Below are 19,681 nucleotides of genomic sequence, written 5' to 3'. Positions count from 1 at the left end.
CACGGACTTGATTATATCGATATTGTTGAGCATCTGGCGTCGTTGACATTATTCAATTACGCGGTAACCAATTGAGACGTTGCAGCGACGAATTCCAAACAAAACCAGTAAGATGTTGCTGTTAAACTATCGTCCTCGGCTTCAAGCATAAATGTTTCCTCGGTTCCGCTGTTTAGTATTACAGTGCAAACCCCCGAATACTTATCGGTGGAATGTCTCCAAGGATATGTTGTGAAGATTTCAAATTTAGCGGCTGAAAACACAGACAACCTGTAAACACCGGTGGCTGTTGCTGTATATTTGATAGTGTTATTTTGTCGTGACCATGTTGCGAATCCCGATGATACCGTGAATACGATGTTGGTGATATGCCCGGGAGTAACTCCAGTGGGAACTTTAATCAAACTGGTTTTGTTAACGATATCAGGAATACCCGATACGATATCCTGCTGTGTTTGTTTGATCGTGTTAATGTCGGTCTTTACATCAGCGAGTTTTACATCGACGACTGGAGGATCCCCAAAGAACTTATCCACGGCCTCATCAGTTTTTGAGAAGTTTCTTCGAAGTCTTGTAAACGCGCCCACGTGAACATCATACTCTGCACGCAGCGTATTTAGTTTACCGTTGACGATGTCCACGTATTGTTTGTTTGACGCATCCTGGTCGGATTCGGGATTCGCTAACGCGGTTATTTTGTTGCCGCTCATGTCAAGTCCGCCGGTCATTACGTCGCCGGATTTTGTTACTTTGTCGCTGACTAGGCCAACAACGAGTTTGTACTGCGCGTCGACGTATTGTTTGTTTGCGGCATCTTCGAGACCTTCCGGATTTTTTAGAACGGTTATTTTGTTTCCATTCATGCTGAGTTCTCCTGTCATCGTGTCACCGTCTTTTTTCACGCACTTGTCAACACCTTTATCAATACTGTCTTTGATGCTTGCGATTGATATATTCGAGTCCTTGATCCGGCCACCATCACTAAATGCAACGAAGTTATCCTTGGTAGCTCCAAGAACTCTGCGAATTATATCATTCCACTTAATGTTGCTCGTTCTTAGTTTTCCTTGCCTGTCTTGGAAAATAGCAACTTCATCTGGGTCAACTCCAGCTATATTCAAAAGATTATCGACTTCATCTCGGGTCGCATATTTTGAGAGATCAACATCTGTGCTTGGTTTACCTCTTCGTGTGAAAGGTCTTCCGTAAATATCCACCATTATTCTTATTGCTGTTTTTCAAATGCTAGCATTGGATGCGGTATATTCATACATTACCTTATGAGGAGGAGTTGCTGGATTTCTTGAGATTGCATCAAGAACATTTAAAACCTCCCTCCCACAAATGGGCGGATCAATTAATGTTTGTGTTGGTAGCGTCGACTGCCACACTGGAACATTAAAAAATCTGCTGACATACCTGAGAAACTCAACTGGCGGTGCTAAACCGTACGAATCAAAATAGATAATTCCACGTGGATCGATCGCGTAAGCAACCCAGTGAGTTCCAGGACCATCTTTGTTGTCGAGATTGATAATGCCAGTTTCTGGATTATTCGGTCGTTGCGGTAATTGATCTCGCATAAATACGCCTCTGAAATGTTTTACACGCAATTTTTTAACAGCATCGAGTAAATCAAAATTGCTCAACGGCGTTAGAATTTTTTTGGATACCATGATGGTGGAGTTCCTGGTAGTCTTAGACCGCGTCCCTTTTTTTTCTTGTATCCTTTTCCCGTTGCCTTTTTAGTGCCATTCCAGCTGCAGTTCCAACTGCACCGAGTGCTGCGGCTTTTGCTACGGCTGGTGCTGCCGCGGCAATCAACGCCGGTATTGCTGCGAGAAGAGGAAATATTCCACCGGTTTTAGTCATGTCCTTGATAGCTGCAGCAGAGAAATTAAGTCGGACACCGGTTTTTGCTGTTAGTGCCTTATTAAAATGTTTAATCTGAGTATTAGTCAACGACAGCTTGTCTGGACCACCAACAAGTTGATCTCGTTTTAGTGTTATTGATGTCCCGCACGTGCTTGCGTTCTTTGATTGCAATTTCTTCGTTTGACCGGAAGTCAAGGTGACGTTAACATGACTGTATGACATTATATTTCAGAAACTAATCTAATTGTTACATATTTTCTACTGGAGCGTCAATAACTCTCATTCGTCCGCCAACACCTTCAAGCAGCATGGCTTTATCGGAGAGTATAACCGCGACAACTCTGTAGGGAGGAACAGCAGCACTTATACGAGCTCGGAAATGTAGGTCGACAACAGATTGTTTAACCAAATCAAGATGTTCCAGCGAAAAGTAATAAATGGGATACAATCCCACAAAATCTCGCTGTGATATTTGCAGGCCAGTGTCCACATTAAGGTCGCGCCCCATAAATGACATCAGACGATGATACGCGCGTGCGACACGACGACGTTCAAAATCTATTAATATATCCTCAGATGGCTCCTGATGCCCATTTATTCTCAACGAAACTTCAGAAACTCCAAATGTATCAAATACCATTGGATTTCTTGTCTGGTCACCTATTCTAGCACGGTCTTGAAATGCAATGAAAATATGTCGTGGTGCTGATACTCCTTGTTGCGATGATATATGCCATGTAAACAACCCGTTATGATCACCCTGAATAGCGTCTGTGGTTGTTGTTTTCCAGGATAGCAGTGATTTACCACCCGTGTCCATAAAAGACAACAGTCGTTGTTCTTCGGTGATTGACGGAGACAACACTGGCATCCACAAACACAGTTTAGTTAGTACTATTTGACCAGCGTCAACGGCAGCATCTCGCCAGATAGCGTCATTATCATCAGGTTTTCGCACAAGTACAACTGTGTGTTTGGCACCGAATATGACCTTTTGAACATCTCTGCAGAATCCAAAGATGTGAGACAATGGAATCACACTTGAGAACTCTTCATTTAAACTTAACATCGATCTACGTGTTGCAAAACCTAAATTAAAATTTTCGTTCATCGATGCAACTGCGTCACCGCCAGCATTCATTATTGAACTCCTGTTATCGGGGCTGTCGGTTATATCCTTTGCAAACATCATTGATGGTCCGGCTGATCTAGTGTAATCATCCGAGTATCTCGCCAACCCGAGAATTGTTGTGGCAACGTCGACGTTATCATGAATTGTTTCAAGTTCCTTTCCATCTATCATATAAATAGCGGATTTAAATAATGCCATGATGCCGTTGTTAACAAATCCAACTCGATCGTTGACTCCGTAGGCGGTGTTATCATTCTTTAAAAAATTACCTTCAACTTCGATGAAGGCCTCAGCGGGCAAGAAGTATCTACTTGTATCCTGGACCTGTAGTTCAATTCTTCCCCGTTGGTTAGGATTACGTGCTTCATAAGAATAATATTGAAAATCACGTACAGAATCATCCCTAAGTACTGGTTTGGACATATCAAATGCATCATTGGATTTTCGCACAAACATTATTATTATTTGTGATGGTCTAATTAAAATGTTATTGTCACCGGAAACCACTACCAGCTATCAAATTAGCAGTTACACTATCTTGCAACGCTTTGGAGGTAATTCCCGCTGTTGCGATCTCAGCTAATTTCTGATTTACGGCCTTATTTACTACGCTACTAACATTTGCCGGCATAACTTCAGTGGATGGTAGTTTTACTGGCGCGGACTTCTTGACCGGGGTTTTTTTTTGTATCAGCTGTGCTAGTCGATCCTTGATTGATTGAAATGCTTTTCCGGCAAGACTACCAACAGTGCCAATGGCTTTATCCTTGACAACATCAGCGGCTTTCATCGCGAATTGTTTTGCTAACGGTCCAGCTTTCGGAGCGATTCTTGTGACTAAATCCCTAACAACATCACCGACTCCATCTCCGTAAACAACCTCGTATACTGGTAATCGTGAGTTTACTACTCTGACACTTCTTGGTCTGCGAAAAGAATCGTGTAGTATCATTTTATTTAATTATTGTTTCTCTAACTAAATTTACTAGTCGCTGTAGTAACCATCCGCGAGTTCATCAATGAGTCCCCGGTAAACGCCGATATCCATAATGCCACGCTGAAATAGTCTCTGACAGATATCTGCGGCTTCATTTATGATTTCCGGAGAGTTGTTTCCGGCGCGTTTTCCTCCGATGAGAACTTCTAGTCTGGACACATCGTTGACGACGCTATCAGGACAGATGTGTTCGTATCCGCTGCCTGTTTTCTCTTTTTCTTGTTGTTCTAATTCAGCAATTTTTTTGTTTATTGCTTTAATTTCTTCTCCCCTTTTGGTGTATTGATCAACTGCGGCTTTGTATGCATCCTTATTTTTCTTATTTCTTTGGTCCTGTTTCCATTTTTCTTGTACATTTTTTTGAAGATCGGATAGCTCCATCGACAGTTCAGTTCTCTTATCGCGTAATTTTTTTAGTGTTGGTTCGGGCGGCGGAGTGGGGGACGGAATGGGCGACGAAACAGGAGTGGTAAAATCATCATCATCATCGGGAGCACTAGCGCCCACGGGTTTACGCGATAAAAATTCAGGCACTGGATCGGACAGTGTCATTTGCGGGGTCTGAGCTTGTGTTTTCTTCGCCTGAATTTTTGCCTGCTTTTCCATTTCCTTTGCCTTCCTTCGTTGGTCTCTTAGTTCCTTATTAACCCCAATTACGCCAGTTTTTATAAAATTATAGGTATCATCAGTGCTAGCTATTCGAGGAATGTCTCGGTTTACTTTGTAAACATAATCCCGCCACTCACCCTGGGTCATACCCGAGGCAGCTCCTGGTTTTAGAAAATCTTGCCGGTTAGGATAATTTAAGACAATCCAAGTAGAAAATTCCCTAAGCTCATCCACGCTAGTAAGCGGAATATTTCTTATTTCAGTAATACCATCTTCGGTAAATTTATCAATAAATGTTTTCTTAGCAACTGTCACTACTCCGGCGGCACCTGGATCAGCTACAGCACCTGCATCTGCCTGTTGCTGTTTAAGTTCTTCTATTGCTTGAAGTAGCCCTCGTTTTGATTTGGTAGGGTCAGCAGGATCAGGTTTTCCTACAATTGCAGTTTTAACTTCACCAGTAGCTGCTGTAATAGGCTTAAATAATTCCTCCGCAGATGTTGCAAACTCAACTCGCGCTTCTTGTCTTGCTTTTAATTTTTCTTTGACGGAATCACGAACCGGAAGAAATTTTTTAATCGCGGCTAGTCGTTGTCGTGCCAATCTAGTTGTGAGTGCTTCTCCGATATTTGCCATTATTTATTTATCAATGATTTAATTCCGTTAACATAAAAATGTTTTTCCTTGGAAACTCATTTCCCAGAGCAGCAGGGGGGGGGGGGGGGCTGGACCGACCGACCGTGTCAATGACGACCACGCACGGAAATAGTTTCAGATTTATTAAAGTAAACCAAGAACGTCAGCGGGAGGATGTTATTGCATTTCCCGGGTCGTCAAAGAGTCTCTCCGAGAGAAATTATTCGACGTTCAGGGATATTTTTTTTTATTCTATGGTCTACATGGAAAGGTTTATCGTCGAAATAAGTAAACCGAAACTGTTTTTGTCTATTCAGTACTATTTTAGTTTCGGTCTGTTCACCCCCTCTGCTGCTTAAGCGATCGTTATAACACTCCAAATGCATACGTCTCTGAAGTCACTAATCCTGATCGTCCAACCATTTGGAGCAATTCAGGTAGGGGAGAGAATCCACTTTGCTCCAGCGATTTTAGTCCAGCGCAGAACCTGAATATATTGCAAGGTTTCTGTATTAAAATATGTTGTGTGATCCGTTTAATCACTGATCTTGTGTACAAAATCTATGATGGATATGTAGGAAGAAACTGTAGCTGTGGCACACTCTTTGTTAACAAGTGGATACATGCGAGTGCCACTTTCACAGGAGAGAATGGTAAAAAGGTTTCTAAGAATATTGTGCAGTGAAGACATGATATAAATTTCAGCTTCACCTATCTGCTGCCTTAGATGCCGGTGTTCAAGTGTTATAAAGTATAGAATTCCACGCACTCTTCCCTAACCTATTGTGCTGGAAATATCAGTGTTTTGATGAATAATGTACATGTAATGGCCGTGGAAAAGGTAATATGCCGTCATAAGCCCTCGAAAAATGTGCTCCACGTGTGAAGAACGGCTTTAATTTCTTCTACTTAGGTAGGAAATTATTTGTTTCTTTACACATCTATATTCAGAGAATATATATATATATATATATATATATATATATATATATATATATATATATATATATATATATATATATATATATATATATATATATATATATATACACACCACACACACAAACACACACACACACACACACACACACACACACACACACACACACATATATATATATATATATATATATATATATATATATATATATATATATATAATTGTTTCATTTATGTATTTTCTTTATTAAAATATCACTTTACGAATGGGGTAAACTAAAATTACTAGAATAAAGGTATACATAAGCAATGTATGAAACTACGGTACAATGTTGAATCTGAATGATTATGCCTATACAAAATTTAGACTGATGTAGAGAAACAACATCACAATAAAATGTTATCAGGTACGGGCATGACCCTTTATCTTCCAGCTTAGACTGATAACAATCATATGTAATGAAGCAAGGGTACATATATTGAACATGTACCGTTATCTTAAAAGGACTGCTGTGTAACTAGTTTCAAAACTGTCCTGCAATCATGCCGATGCAAGATTAATACGAAAAGGTAAGAATAACGATTTATTGATATGTAAAACCGTTTAAAAGGACTAAATTATTAGATAAATGTCTCTTGGATGTTGTCAATCTCCATAATATCCAAGTGTGTCCGCGCGAAAGCATTATTTAAATATATAGAGGATATTTGCTTGAAACGAGTGAATAACGGATATATTTCATCGAGTGGATGAAAAACTCAGTATTTTCACGAATGGCGAAGCCACGAATGAAAATACTAGAGTTTTTCACCCACGAGATGAAATGTATCCGTTATTCACTCGTTTCAAGCAAATATTCTTTTTATTTTATGCTCACATACGTTGGCTACCTAAAGTTTGTGACAGTAAATTAGCAGATTTCTTACGGTAATGTCAGCTGTTTACCGTACATGTTCTGCTGTGCTATACGTACCTGTGCACAAAATTAGTTCCACATCAGAATGATAACAATTAACTGATATTTCTAGAATAACAAACTGCAAGTTTCAAGGATAACAGACAGGGATTGTTAATAAGAAAACAACCACAAGTAATTCGTCAATGTATAATTGTATTTCACTGACAGAAAATCAAAGGGAGTTAAGTATGTTCTGACCCAAAAAAGTAGTTCCTGTAGTGAAAAAATATTGGTTTTTTTTTTCATTACAGTGAAATATCAATATTATTTTAATTAGAAAATCAAGTAATTCACTGTTTAGCATAAAATAAATTATATTTAATATATGTGTCTCTCTTGATATACATTTATTTTTACTAAAGTCATTTTTGTCAAGAGGTACACAGGACAATGGCATAACTGTTATTATAAAGCGAGAATAGTCACATATCTGCTAGCGTCGACGTCGGTAATAGTTTCTTAAAGTTTAGGTTAAAGTGGTTTATTTACATATATTGTCTTGATAATTCCCATAACACTTGGCATGAATCATTCTGCAACATGCGCGCAGGCCTCTTTTAATGTTCCAGTCATAGAAAATTTGTCCAAAGGCTTTGTATAACGTTCTCCATTTGCAATATTTCCTAAGACTCCCATAATACTTGGCATTAATAATTAAAAAGCTAATAAAACTGAGGCTGAGATGAGAGTTGTCATCACTTCGATCGTCAGGTCAAGGTCACTGTCATAGAAAATTTGCGTTAAGATATTGTTTAACATTTTTTCATTTTCATTTGTTAATGTTTCCTTATCCTATGGACCGGGTTTGCTATATATTAAAAAAATTATTATGAAACTAATATAATTGATGCAGCAGCTTGCTCGATCTCATCATTTGACCACCGGGTCAAGGTAACAAGTTTCACACCAATGCTTTCATAGTGGGCTTGATATGTAGGCTCTGGCTTTTTTGGTACTACGGATCGCACACCGAATTCAGTTATAAGGCAGTCATGTGTACTCTTTCCGGTCTCCATCACCCGGGGAACATTATCCATTTTTATTTGTTTGTTATTAATACTACTCTTAAACCACTTGGAAGAAAGTCATATTTAGAACTTGTCATTCAGAGGTTTAGTTAGCCCTAATGAAAATGGTGTCCCTTTGACATACGACATGTTAGCTCTGGTTACCATCTTGAAAATGTTATCAATACTACTGAATGGATCTTATTTTCATTTTTGTCCCTGATGAAAATGGAGCCTGTTTGATTTAAGATCTCCTCACCATAATGGTTGTCTTGAACAGCCCTCTTCCTTCAGAACAAATCGTCATATCAACATGAAGCTTTAATTAAATGAAAAAGTTTCTAATGATTTTTTGCGGGTGCTGATTTGAATTCTAAGATCATCTGCAAAAACGATCATTATAACACTGTTGATGTCGCTACAGATAGTCATATTCACAGGGAGTTATCCCTAAAGCTTCCTTAGGATAATTAGGAGTTTTCTACGAAAGCATGGAGCTGACCTGACCCCAACCATAAGTGCCATGAATACCGTCTGAAAATCTTGCTATGATTTCGTCTCCCTAAACAATGATTCCATCCCACATGGTATATTCACCAACAGTGAACCACCGTTCCAAACTTAATAATAATTCTTGTACTTTGAAATATAGCATGCCCTTGAATGCGTTAACGTACATTTTTTATCCGTCCAAAGAATCACAACTTCCAAATGTTCTACCTTATCAGACCACGCATTCACAAAGCGTTATCAAAGTCATACTCTCATGTTTGAGCTTTATTTGCTCATACCGCGTCAGCTTTTTGATTTGCTTTAAATATCTTCACATGCTGCAAGCGCAAATCTTATTTGAGGCTTTTGATTTGAATCTGCTGTCACTCAGTCTAAACGTTGATATCCAAGACAATGACAATCCAAGCTTGTTTTCAACGTCGGCATGTTCTCTCCAAATATTTCTAAATAAAGTCAGTCTCACCAAAAAAATTAATTCTTGATATTCAAGTATGAGTACTTATATGACGGTTCTGGATCCAAAGTGGCAAGATTTAACCTTGCTAAGGACTTTTTATCGGAGTGGACGTTGATGAAATGGTATTGATGGCTATTAAATTGAATTTATTTCATATTTTGTAAAGGTTGATAGATAACTGTGTCTTTGATCAGTTTTATGATACATTATGATGTCTGTTTTGAAAAATGCAAATGGCAGAGAGAGAGAGAGAGAGAGAGAGAGAGAGAGATGGGAATGTTGAAAATGTTCGTCACAAAAATGGGTCCTACATATTCTCGTCTTCATTTGTACATAATACCAGTGTACTTAACATCACGTGCAATTTGCATGGTTATGTTCAACAAAACCTGGAGAAACAGATATACGGGAAGAGGATACTTCGATAACGATTTGTATATTCCACTTTGATTCTAATTTGCCTTCATAACGTTGTCTCTTCTATTTACTTACGTTTAGCTGCCATTTTTTTTTGAAAAGTAACCAACGACTGGTTTTACTCATTAAATGATCAACATTGGATGCAAAACCTTTCAGTGTAATTGCCCCAACTAAAATTTAACTTGATCATAGTTTTTGTGTGAGCCATAGTACTTCGTGGTATTATATGTATACTGACCAATTCAGTGAAGCAGAGTGAAATGAAATTCCTGTAATTCTTGCATTTAAAGATAAACCGGAGAGGAAAACGTAAATTCCTAGGACAATCTTCTTCTGATTCAAAACAGTACACTGACTTCGTGCACACATATAGAATATTCTGGAGATCAGATCAAAGATTTTATCTACTAAAGCCAAAGTTTGGTTTTTATAAAAGAATGTCAAATTCGTGTCAAGCGACCAGACGGCAGAACATATGTTTTCAGCATTTTTATTCCATTAAAATCTATTCGTTTCTTTCGCAGAAAATTCATACAATACCGGTAGATGAGGGCGGGGTAAAGGGGCGTGGAGGTCTGAACTACAACTTGTAAAAAGTAGTTATGTATATGAATCATCGAAGTTAATACGGGAAAGGATTACGGCTCGGGTTAATATTTACGAAAGAAAATGATATTGGACGTCACCATATTAGTATGTCTCAATAATCAAACACTAACAGTTACGGTTAACCCAGGCTCTTTCGTCGTCATCATCATCCTAATGTTATTATCCATTTTACTTTTCTACTTTTTCGTGTCTTTGAACTACTTTTTAATATTCATTCTTCTCTTTTTTTAGACTTTATTTATATAGTTGATATTTATGGAAACTTTTTATGAGACTGTGACAGTTACAGTAGGGGTTTAAGATACCTTACTACAGCAAAATTTGCATGTCCTTACCAAAATCAAATCTGTATTTTCTTCGTAATGACCCCAACTACGTTAATTACAGCCAAAGAAGAGTTGACAAATAGAATGGTTGGCAATATCTTAAATTTAGAAAAGCAGACACAAGTTTGCCGAGTTTCATGACAGCTACTTGAACACATTTCTAAACAAAGCAAAACCTCAAGGAATAGATGATCTGTTTGGGGGGAGAATTCAAGCGTGTTTTTAGAAAGCAGGGCTAGACCACTTATTTTGAGGAAAAACACCCCTTTCCACATTATCTGCATTTTGCTACCTATTAACTTTATTCTGAAAATGTCGTTTATGCTTCCAAAATTCAAACATTTTCTTTGCCATGCCATACTGATTTTTAAAAACAAAATATCAATAAGAAAATGAAGTATAATTATTAGATACAAAATTTAATGTTACAGAAGGAAGACACTAAGATGATAAAGAAACTGGCAGCATTTTTTCCGGTAACTTATGCAGTGTTTGTAGCATTGGCAGGTATGTATCTACGTATCTATTTGTCTGTGTATCTATCTTTTATATGTTTGTCAGTCCATTAGTTGCTTTGGTAAATTGCAAATAAATGACATTAAGATTCTTATACCAGCCTCTTCACAAATCATCGTCGAGTATGAGTTTATTCAACAGTAGTTTACGCTTATTTTAACATATTTTGCTCTTATTGTAAGCAATTGGTTTCATTGATTGTCAGAAATAAATTTAAATCGAAAATTGTGACTAAGATATGGATATGTAAAAAGTTTCTAGTGTTTTCCATTGATTGCAATTTTAAAAAAATAAGTTTTAAAGTTTATTTAGAACAAAAAAGTCTACGAATAGTGGCAGTTAGGGTGTTTTGTTTCCCACTTTATAGCGACGAAAGACTGAAAAAGGAGAAAGCGAGTCACAGTTTGCATGTGAAAGATGCATATACCTGTTGTTGGTGCAACTTCCAATATAATGTCACATTGGGTCGTGCCGTCAGTTTGGGCAGAATCTACTGGCATGAATCAATGCATGAATAACTGTCATTGTTTTACATTTTAAGCACACGAGAATGCATTTTATCTTCGGGTAATAAGCTCATTATTCATTATTCTAGGTTTATCAGCTCTACTTTGTGACCACATTTAAACCCAGGAGGTAAGATTAGATAACTGCAGATCAAATTTGATATCGATTTGTTTGCATTAAAATTAGCACTGCACGGACTGTCAGGCTTGTCGCGTACAAGTAGCAATGGATTAGTACATGAAAAGTTTAAAATAGCACGAGATTGTGTGCATGTTATTTACTCTAGGCGACAGACCACTATAAAATTTAATTATGCTTATCCGCCTCTCTCATTTGACAAATATTGTTTTACAGTCAAACCTACCACAGAGACATGTCAGCGAGCATGCGTCCTTGGTACCGACAGTCATCAAACACGTTGCACGAACCAGGCGAATTCATCACACAGAGCAACACTTTCAGCAGACGTTGTTAGAGATACTACAATAAGCCTTCCAACAAGTCTTGCTCCTGCTGGCACCACGATTCCACGGTCTGTATTTACCATAGTCGGCAACATTACGCACGCAGCCGCTGGTGGTCGACAAACCACTTGGCATACACCTGCTCATAGCCCTCAAGGAAGTAACACCGTGTCTCCACTGGGCGTTGCCACTACTGCCAGACAGTTTATTAATGGAGGTATCATCACAAAGTCTCATTTTTTTGCCAGATAAAACAGAATTGTTATGTTCCTGAGAATTATAGAATTATTCAATGCAGACGGTATGAAGAGCACATTTATTCTTCTTTTTGGCACCTAGAAATTATGCGAAACTGAAATATGATTACTTTTATAGAAGTTTGGATGATATCCTATAATTTGGATATTTGCAATGTATTGTACTACAGCGATGTAATGTAACAATTTCTGATAGTCAGTTGGGTATTCGAGAGACTTGTGTCTCTATGCCCTTAATGAAACTGTCAACTAATACATAGAATATAGTTGCCCTTCATTAGCATCATTTTTTTTAGACGCTAGTTAAACATTTGATAGTGTCAGTCATTGGATACTGTTTAAAACGTTTCTCGATACTCAGATACCCATCTACATGTAGCCAAAAAAGTTCGATATGCGTTGGGTAATTCTTTATGTGTAACCAGTATGGTGAGGTATGGGGGTGTTCTTTCATCTTTGTTATTTAATATATACAAATGATGATTTAATGGTTCAGTGTTACACGGGGATACGTTTGACACCAAATGTGTTCTTTCTTCATAGTTTTAGTTGTGCTGAGGATACGTCAGTGTTAACTCCGTCTATTGCAGGTTTAAGGAAATTATTGGATATATTTGAACATTACACGTGAGAATGATATCATATAAAATATAAAAAAAATGCTGTATACAGGGTTTTTCAGTCAATTTCATTCAACTTGCCATCTGCTTCTTAACGGCCATGCTCTTGCATATGTCAACAGTTATACGTATTTGGGTCATATAATATCCAATCGGTCAGACGATGAAGATACGATGATTCATTATAAATTGTTCTTTGACTATTAGATAATTCAAATCTTATTGCTGCACAATGTACTGCGCTCCTCTGTGTGCATAAACTTTAGTGAATGAGTGAATGCGTGAAAAGAACACCAGTTATTGTTTATACTAATAGTCTTCGTTTACTAGTAAGCCTTCGAAGACTGAACAGTGCATCTACCTTGTTTGTAAACTATATCGTATTTAATTTGAAGGAGTAATAAGAAAGTATGTGTTTTCAACGACAAGAATGTCTAATAGTAAGATTTTTTAAATTAAAATATCTGTGTAACTATATTATTTGTTTTAATTCTCGGATTATCGATAGATGGAACAAATTACTCTTATTTAAAAAAAACAGTCTTCTTTCCATGAAAAACGGAAACATCGACTGATTTGAAGGCAAAATTATAACTAAAATTTGGACACAAGATCAGTTTAATTTGAATATATTTTTTTATTATTTCAGAATATAATTTTGAGTATGGCATACAATATGGAGATTCGGTGATTGGCAGATATGATGATTATTGCATATTACTTTCAATAACGCCAATACCGATATTTGGAACCAGATACAAGGACATTTATGTAAGTGTTTGTTATACAACTGTACAAATTATAATTATTCATGGTCATATTTCTATTTGATGATTTGAACTATTTGAGAGAGTTCAATATTTGCAATATATTAGGAAAGAATACATTGTTTGCAATCCAAGACAAGATATCTACTGTGGCATATTTAAATAAATAAGAGACTTGAAAATCGATCTCTTTGCCGTTAATAAACTTTTTTTTTTGCTTTGTGTATTGCTAATACCATGCTGTTTATCTTCTGATTATCATAATAGGTTTGTACAAACGGAGTAGTTTCATTCAATGGCAGTTATACGGCTTATACCCCATCAGTTTTAGCAGCAAAGGAGGGGCTCTCTTTGCTAGCACCGTATCATGCAGATATAGACTTTAGATACGGAACCGGTGCTGCGTATTATCAACTATACAACACCGGCCGAAATGGAACCGATATGAACGTGAACAATGTCAAAACAGCAGAAGCGTTAATAACACGATTGACGAGAAGATCGATTTTCACCATTCAGACTCTACTAATCGTCACGTGGGACAAGGGCGAGCACTACGGCGATGCAGATGGATGGATCTCCAACAGGGTAAGATGCTCTCAAACCCCTCAAGGTGTAATAAAATAAAAATCAAGTAATCGCACAAATGAACTATATTTTCATGCTCTCCATTTAGATTTGGCCGATCAATATATAAAGCATATCTTTCACATGTGTTTGCAAGGAAAGAAGTTTAAGCTGGTGGTAGTGAGATAATAAGAAATAGCATGTCAGGCACAAGCCCCAAACATATAATATAGGACACACGGTACTAATTGTATCGAAAAATGGGAACCAGCCTGGAAATGGGTGAACCTAAAATAGAGTATATATGGGTTAGGCTGACCAGGATTGGTTAATAATGTTAGTTATGTTGTAGGAAAAAGAATCTTTTGTGAGGTTATCAATGTTGTAAGTGGGAAAAAAATAGAGACATTGTTTTATTGATGGAATTTCAGTCCTTTAACACTTTTGAGTTTGGAACACTCATTACTAAAATGAGCACCTGACTCTTTGGTGCGGAGTTGAAAGCACATATTTTAAACATATGCAGGTCCAGAAAATACCCTGGCTCATATCCTTTCCTCTACACAGAAGCTGACTTCCGGGTCTCATCTATACTGATAAATATAGATTTGATCATGAGCACTTAAACATTTTAAGTTATTGAATGTTTAATATCATGGTGTTTGCATAGGTTTACTATGGGAACTGAATTAGCACCGTGAGTCCTATAGACAGCCACAGCAATACACAGTGTCTCCACATATGCAAGTGCAATTTACTTTACTATAAATGCAATCATATTTTTCTATTTGTGGATAACAAGCAAAATTAATACATTTTGTAAACAACAATGATTTTAAGTAGGATATTAAACGCGTATTCAGATATATCAACTGTTGCCTAGAAAGGGGGAAGGGGAACAGTGTAGATTTGACTATGTTAGGTGGAGTGTTTAGCACATTGGTTTATATCTAAATGATGCATATATAAAATTTATACAATTTACCATTTACAGAGTAATTACAGTAAGCAATATGATATTTCCTAGTTGTGATTTGATACATAATGCTTCAGATATGATCACTGAGCTCTTTTCCACCATGCTTAATGGTGAAGACCTCTCATGACTTTGCATTCCTCTAATTTCTTTCAGTGAATGTTTTGAAACTTCATATTTTGCATTTTAATAGACTTATGTCTACTTTACTTTAGTTTTAAAGTATATGTCTTGGGGGGGGGAATTTAGGTAATTTCTATCATTTAAATCTCTTTTTCTGTAATAATATATGTACATATAGATGGTCACCTTGACCTTTTTACTCATTAATTACATAATATGACAAGGCTGGTAAAATATTTCAGCATTAAATTAAAGAGCGATAAACGGTGATATTAAAATAGACGATTCTTATTAGCCAGCTTTATTTTATATTTTTTTTTATTTTCTTAAATAAAGCTCAAATATTTAAATGTTGCCTGAAATGCACCATTGGTCTTTAGGTGAAGATGAACTTGCAATATAATGTAATATTCACAAATGTAATCTTTGACAAGCAGGACTATGCACATTGCTTACTTATGTATTGAACTACTATTCCTAGGGCTGTCAAGAAAATCAAGGGTGAATATAGGACACACGGTACTAATGGTATGGAAAAATGGGAACCAGCCTGGAAATGGAGTATATATTGGTTAGGCTGACTAGGATTGATTAATAATGTAAGTTATGTTGTAGGAAAAATAATCTTTTGAGAGCTTATCCTAGTTGTAAGTGAAAAAAATAGCGACATTATTTTATTGATGGAATTTCATTCCTTTAACAGTCTTGAGTTTGGAACACTCATTACTAAAATTAGCACCTGACTCTTTGGTGCGGAATTGAAAGCACATGTTTCAAACACATTCAGGTCCAGAAAATGCCGCGGCTTATATCCTTTCCTATACACAGAAACTGACATCCGGGTCTCATCTATACTGATAAATATAAGTTTGATCATGAACATTTAACAATTTTAAGTTATTGAATTTTTAATATCATGATGTTTGCATAGGTTTACTATGGGAACTGAATTAGTACCGCGAGTCCTATAGGCTCCAGTCTACAAGTATATGCTTTTCTAATGTTGTATTTTTAATAGCAGCATCCCTGTGCAAATATATACATCTGTGTTGGGGCGTAACTTATGGGCATTGGGCTATGCGTCACATTCTCTCAATATCACCTGCTTAATCTTTTCTTAATACCTTTAAACATAATTGCATGACATAATAATTCATTTGTACATAAACTTTGCCTAAATATCAAATGTCGACCGTAAAAAAGGCGTGAAATAGAATGCATGATTAAAGAATCGAGGTATCTGCGTTGTAGCACAGTCGTTGTACTATGCATTGTATTGAAATAATAGTCAAATGAACCCAGTTTCAACCAAGTTGCAGTGGCGTCACTCGGGTTGGTGTCACCCAGTGCGGTAGCTCATGGTGTCACCCCCATGGTCCTCCTTCCGTAACAGACCATACAGAATCCTTAGTAATGTCATTTTGGTGTCACCCCCTCTGATGGTGTCACCCGGTGCAGTCCGCACCCCCCGCATCCCCCTAGCGACGCCACTGCTGTGCCTGCTAGTCATGTATTTAACTATGATCGGTTATCCGCTTATGAAATCCGACTAGACCGAGCAGTGTGTGCTCTGTAAAATTTGCACCCCACTAGCGAGGCCACTGCCAAGTTGTATGTCCATGAGAATTCCCTAGAACATACTGAATCATGTGCTCTTTCATGACAAATATAGAAACTGACCATGTTTTAAAATAATCTTCGAAAATATAAATTCCTTATTGAAAATGCAAATTGAACTGCGTAGTGTGTCATATATTGATTCCATTTTCACCCGAATCTTGAATAATGCATTATTACGGAATGTCACAGATAAATCTTTGTTCAGTTCGTGTAACTGGTATTCAATTATCATCAGCAGAATAGTCCTTATATAAAGAAAACGGCGAAATCGATTGCCGAACATCTTCGTGTTCCTGTATGATTCAGACTGGCAATGCACGCACTGGCGCAACAGTGGATGGAAGTCAGTTACACTGTATCATTGTATTTCAGTTACAGGGGTATTATTTAAATGAAGAAATGGAAAATGCTATAAATAAGGGTAATGTCTGTAACATTTAAAGTTTTCCACGTGGACCAAAAAGTTATGAAATATAAGGTACACGATTGGATTTACCGCTTGCAATTTTATTACATATTTGATTGTTGTAGGAGTTTGAACTGATTACTTGTACATATGCTGTGTTGTTTTGCAAATTTCTGCATTTCGAACAACAGTATGTGGGCAGGCATAGTGTACGGTAACAAGTCTGGGAAAAAATATATAAATTAAGGAAGAAAACAAATAAAGTTCTTGGAGAAACGTCTGTTCCTTAATTTTATCCCACAGCCCATCAACGTGCCAAAGTTATAAACACATGCATTAACTCACAACTTTTTGTCTGAGGAAATACTTAGAAGTTGGCAAAAAAATCTGTAAAACGTTCAAATGCAGACAAAGAACTAGCACACTAGCTTTCGTTGGAGAGTTTCTTGTTATTTATTGCAAACAAATTATTATTATTTCTGTTTTCAGACGACCAGCTTCCAGTTGGTGCTCGTATCAGATGGATTTCACACCTATGCAGTATACAAATATTTTCCTGGCAAAATGAGATATAATGGGACATATGATGTGTTTATCGGCTATATGTTCCAATCCAAAGAATATAATCAACATCCTCTCTCATTCACGAAGAATGCTTTAAGAATAGATCAATACGTCGAAACCAAAGGTAATGAATTTCATCCTTTGAACATTTAAATTGATTTTGTTAAAGATTCAGACTTGGCTCCCTCATGACGCCTAGCCAGTTATGATCATGATAGATTCAGGCATGAAAGTCATAATCTTTTGAAGGTGAGTTTGAATTTGATTATTAAAGTAACGTTACTTGTGATTGGTCAAATATTTGATGATTCCTAGGCCAGTATATGTATGTTCAAAACATTCCAGGTATAATACTTAAATATACACATATATTTAAAAAAACATAAAGTAAAGAGACAGAAAATTTATTAAAAAATTGAATCGCGTGTAATTCTGAGCTTTCTTCATCTTAAAGCTGTAGAGTCACGATCCTCAAAAGTTCCAAATTTCACAGAATAATTTCACTGCCGTCAGACTAATATGTCTACTGGGTCATCTAAGCCTTCGTACATCGTCCCTACGTATTACAGGGGTCTTAAAACTCAAACCATCCTGGGCCTCATCAGGGCATTTTCGATGGCCCAAGGGCTGCACCACCTTTGTTATCTCTCATGACACCTTGTGACCCCAATCATTCTGGAGGTCACAGGATACGGCTTGGCGGGCAGCGTGTTTGAGACCCTTGATATATTAGTACGCGAGCACGTTGACTGGACCCTGACACGGATCACATATCTCAGCTTGAAATCCAATCAAATACAAGAGAAAAAGAACCACCCTGTTTATGACGACTCAGTTGTACTTCATAGTGGCTTCATCGGTAAATTGTGAATGTTGCTGCTTGCTGCATTTTAACATCGTCAGTCGTGTTCTTCATCATCGCAAATAAAGAATTCCTGATTTAGTCTGCTAAAATATTTGACAAAATCTTCTCATTCTGCACAAACCCGTTGTTGAGAAAAACCCGCAGCAAATTCAGTCTGTACTGCGTGTGACGCATTTTGCATAGTGTAATGTTTACTCCAGGTGGGCTCTTGCCACCAAGTCTACAGCATTGTTGCAGTAGCATTATCAATCCCAGGGGAGGTAATGTACTTTCAGGCGTATATCACACAGAGTAAAAGTTGTGGGACTTTGAACATCGGCTTGAAAAATTTTGATTAAATGTTTTGACAATACAAAGTTTGATATGTTGTCTCATAAGTGCAGGGCATTGTCCACCAACTTGGGACAAGTCAGGCAGACATTTCACGTGTACGAAGAATTGACGCACATTCGTTTACTGGAATAGGCAATATCATTGCATCCAAAATGAGACCTCTTCGTAGAACAGGCACACGATTTCTTGTAAACAGCTATCTACGCATGCGCAAACCTGTGACGTCACTGCAGAAACTGTGTTCAATATACATAACATTGAATGATTATATCAATAAGGTGTTTTTTGTTTGGCAACATTTTTCAAATATGTAATTATAATCCAATGAGATACAGTTGAATACTTATGACACCCATTTTCATTGTCATTAGGAGTTTCCCTTATGCTTATGTTGAGCGCGGACATGCGTGTCAAAATCTTACCAGAATTGCCAAAAAAAAACATTATATGCGTTTCTTAAAAATGTTCTTAATATAAGACACACAAAGCTTTTGTACAATAGTAATATCATAATAAAGAATTAAAATAATTATTCTTGTTATTGATTACACATTTGAACAAAACTGAACATCTCAAGAAAGTCTTGTATATTAAGTACATGTGTGTTTAGGTGTCAT

At 37.1% G+C, this 19,681-nt stretch overlaps 1 protein-coding gene across 1 annotated transcript in view; it reads left to right on the top strand.

Annotated features, from left to right (window-relative positions):
- Positions 1-19,681, top strand: part of LOC149792814 (uncharacterized) — a 107,742-nt gene that overhangs the window by 39,399 nt on the left and 48,662 nt on the right. Inside the window, exons 2-6 of the mRNA XM_089971266.1 lie at positions 10,911-10,986; positions 11,857-12,183; positions 13,493-13,614; positions 13,878-14,198; positions 17,792-17,990. Coding sequence (XP_089827392.1) covers positions 10,926-10,986; positions 11,857-12,183; positions 13,493-13,614; positions 13,878-14,198; positions 17,792-17,990 — 1,030 coding nt within the window. The 5' untranslated portion in view covers positions 10,911-10,925. The remainder of the gene's footprint in view (positions 1-10,910; positions 10,987-11,856; positions 12,184-13,492; positions 13,615-13,877; positions 14,199-17,791; positions 17,991-19,681) is intronic.

This window comes from Sinohyriopsis cumingii, chromosome 9 (assembly GCF_028554795.1).
Source record: "Sinohyriopsis cumingii isolate HCF-2022 chromosome 9, ASM2855479v2, whole genome shotgun sequence".
In the NCBI taxonomy this organism is placed as follows: Eukaryota; Metazoa; Mollusca; class Bivalvia; order Unionida; family Unionidae; genus Sinohyriopsis; species Sinohyriopsis cumingii.
This window is presented reverse-complemented; position numbering and strand designations above follow the sequence as displayed.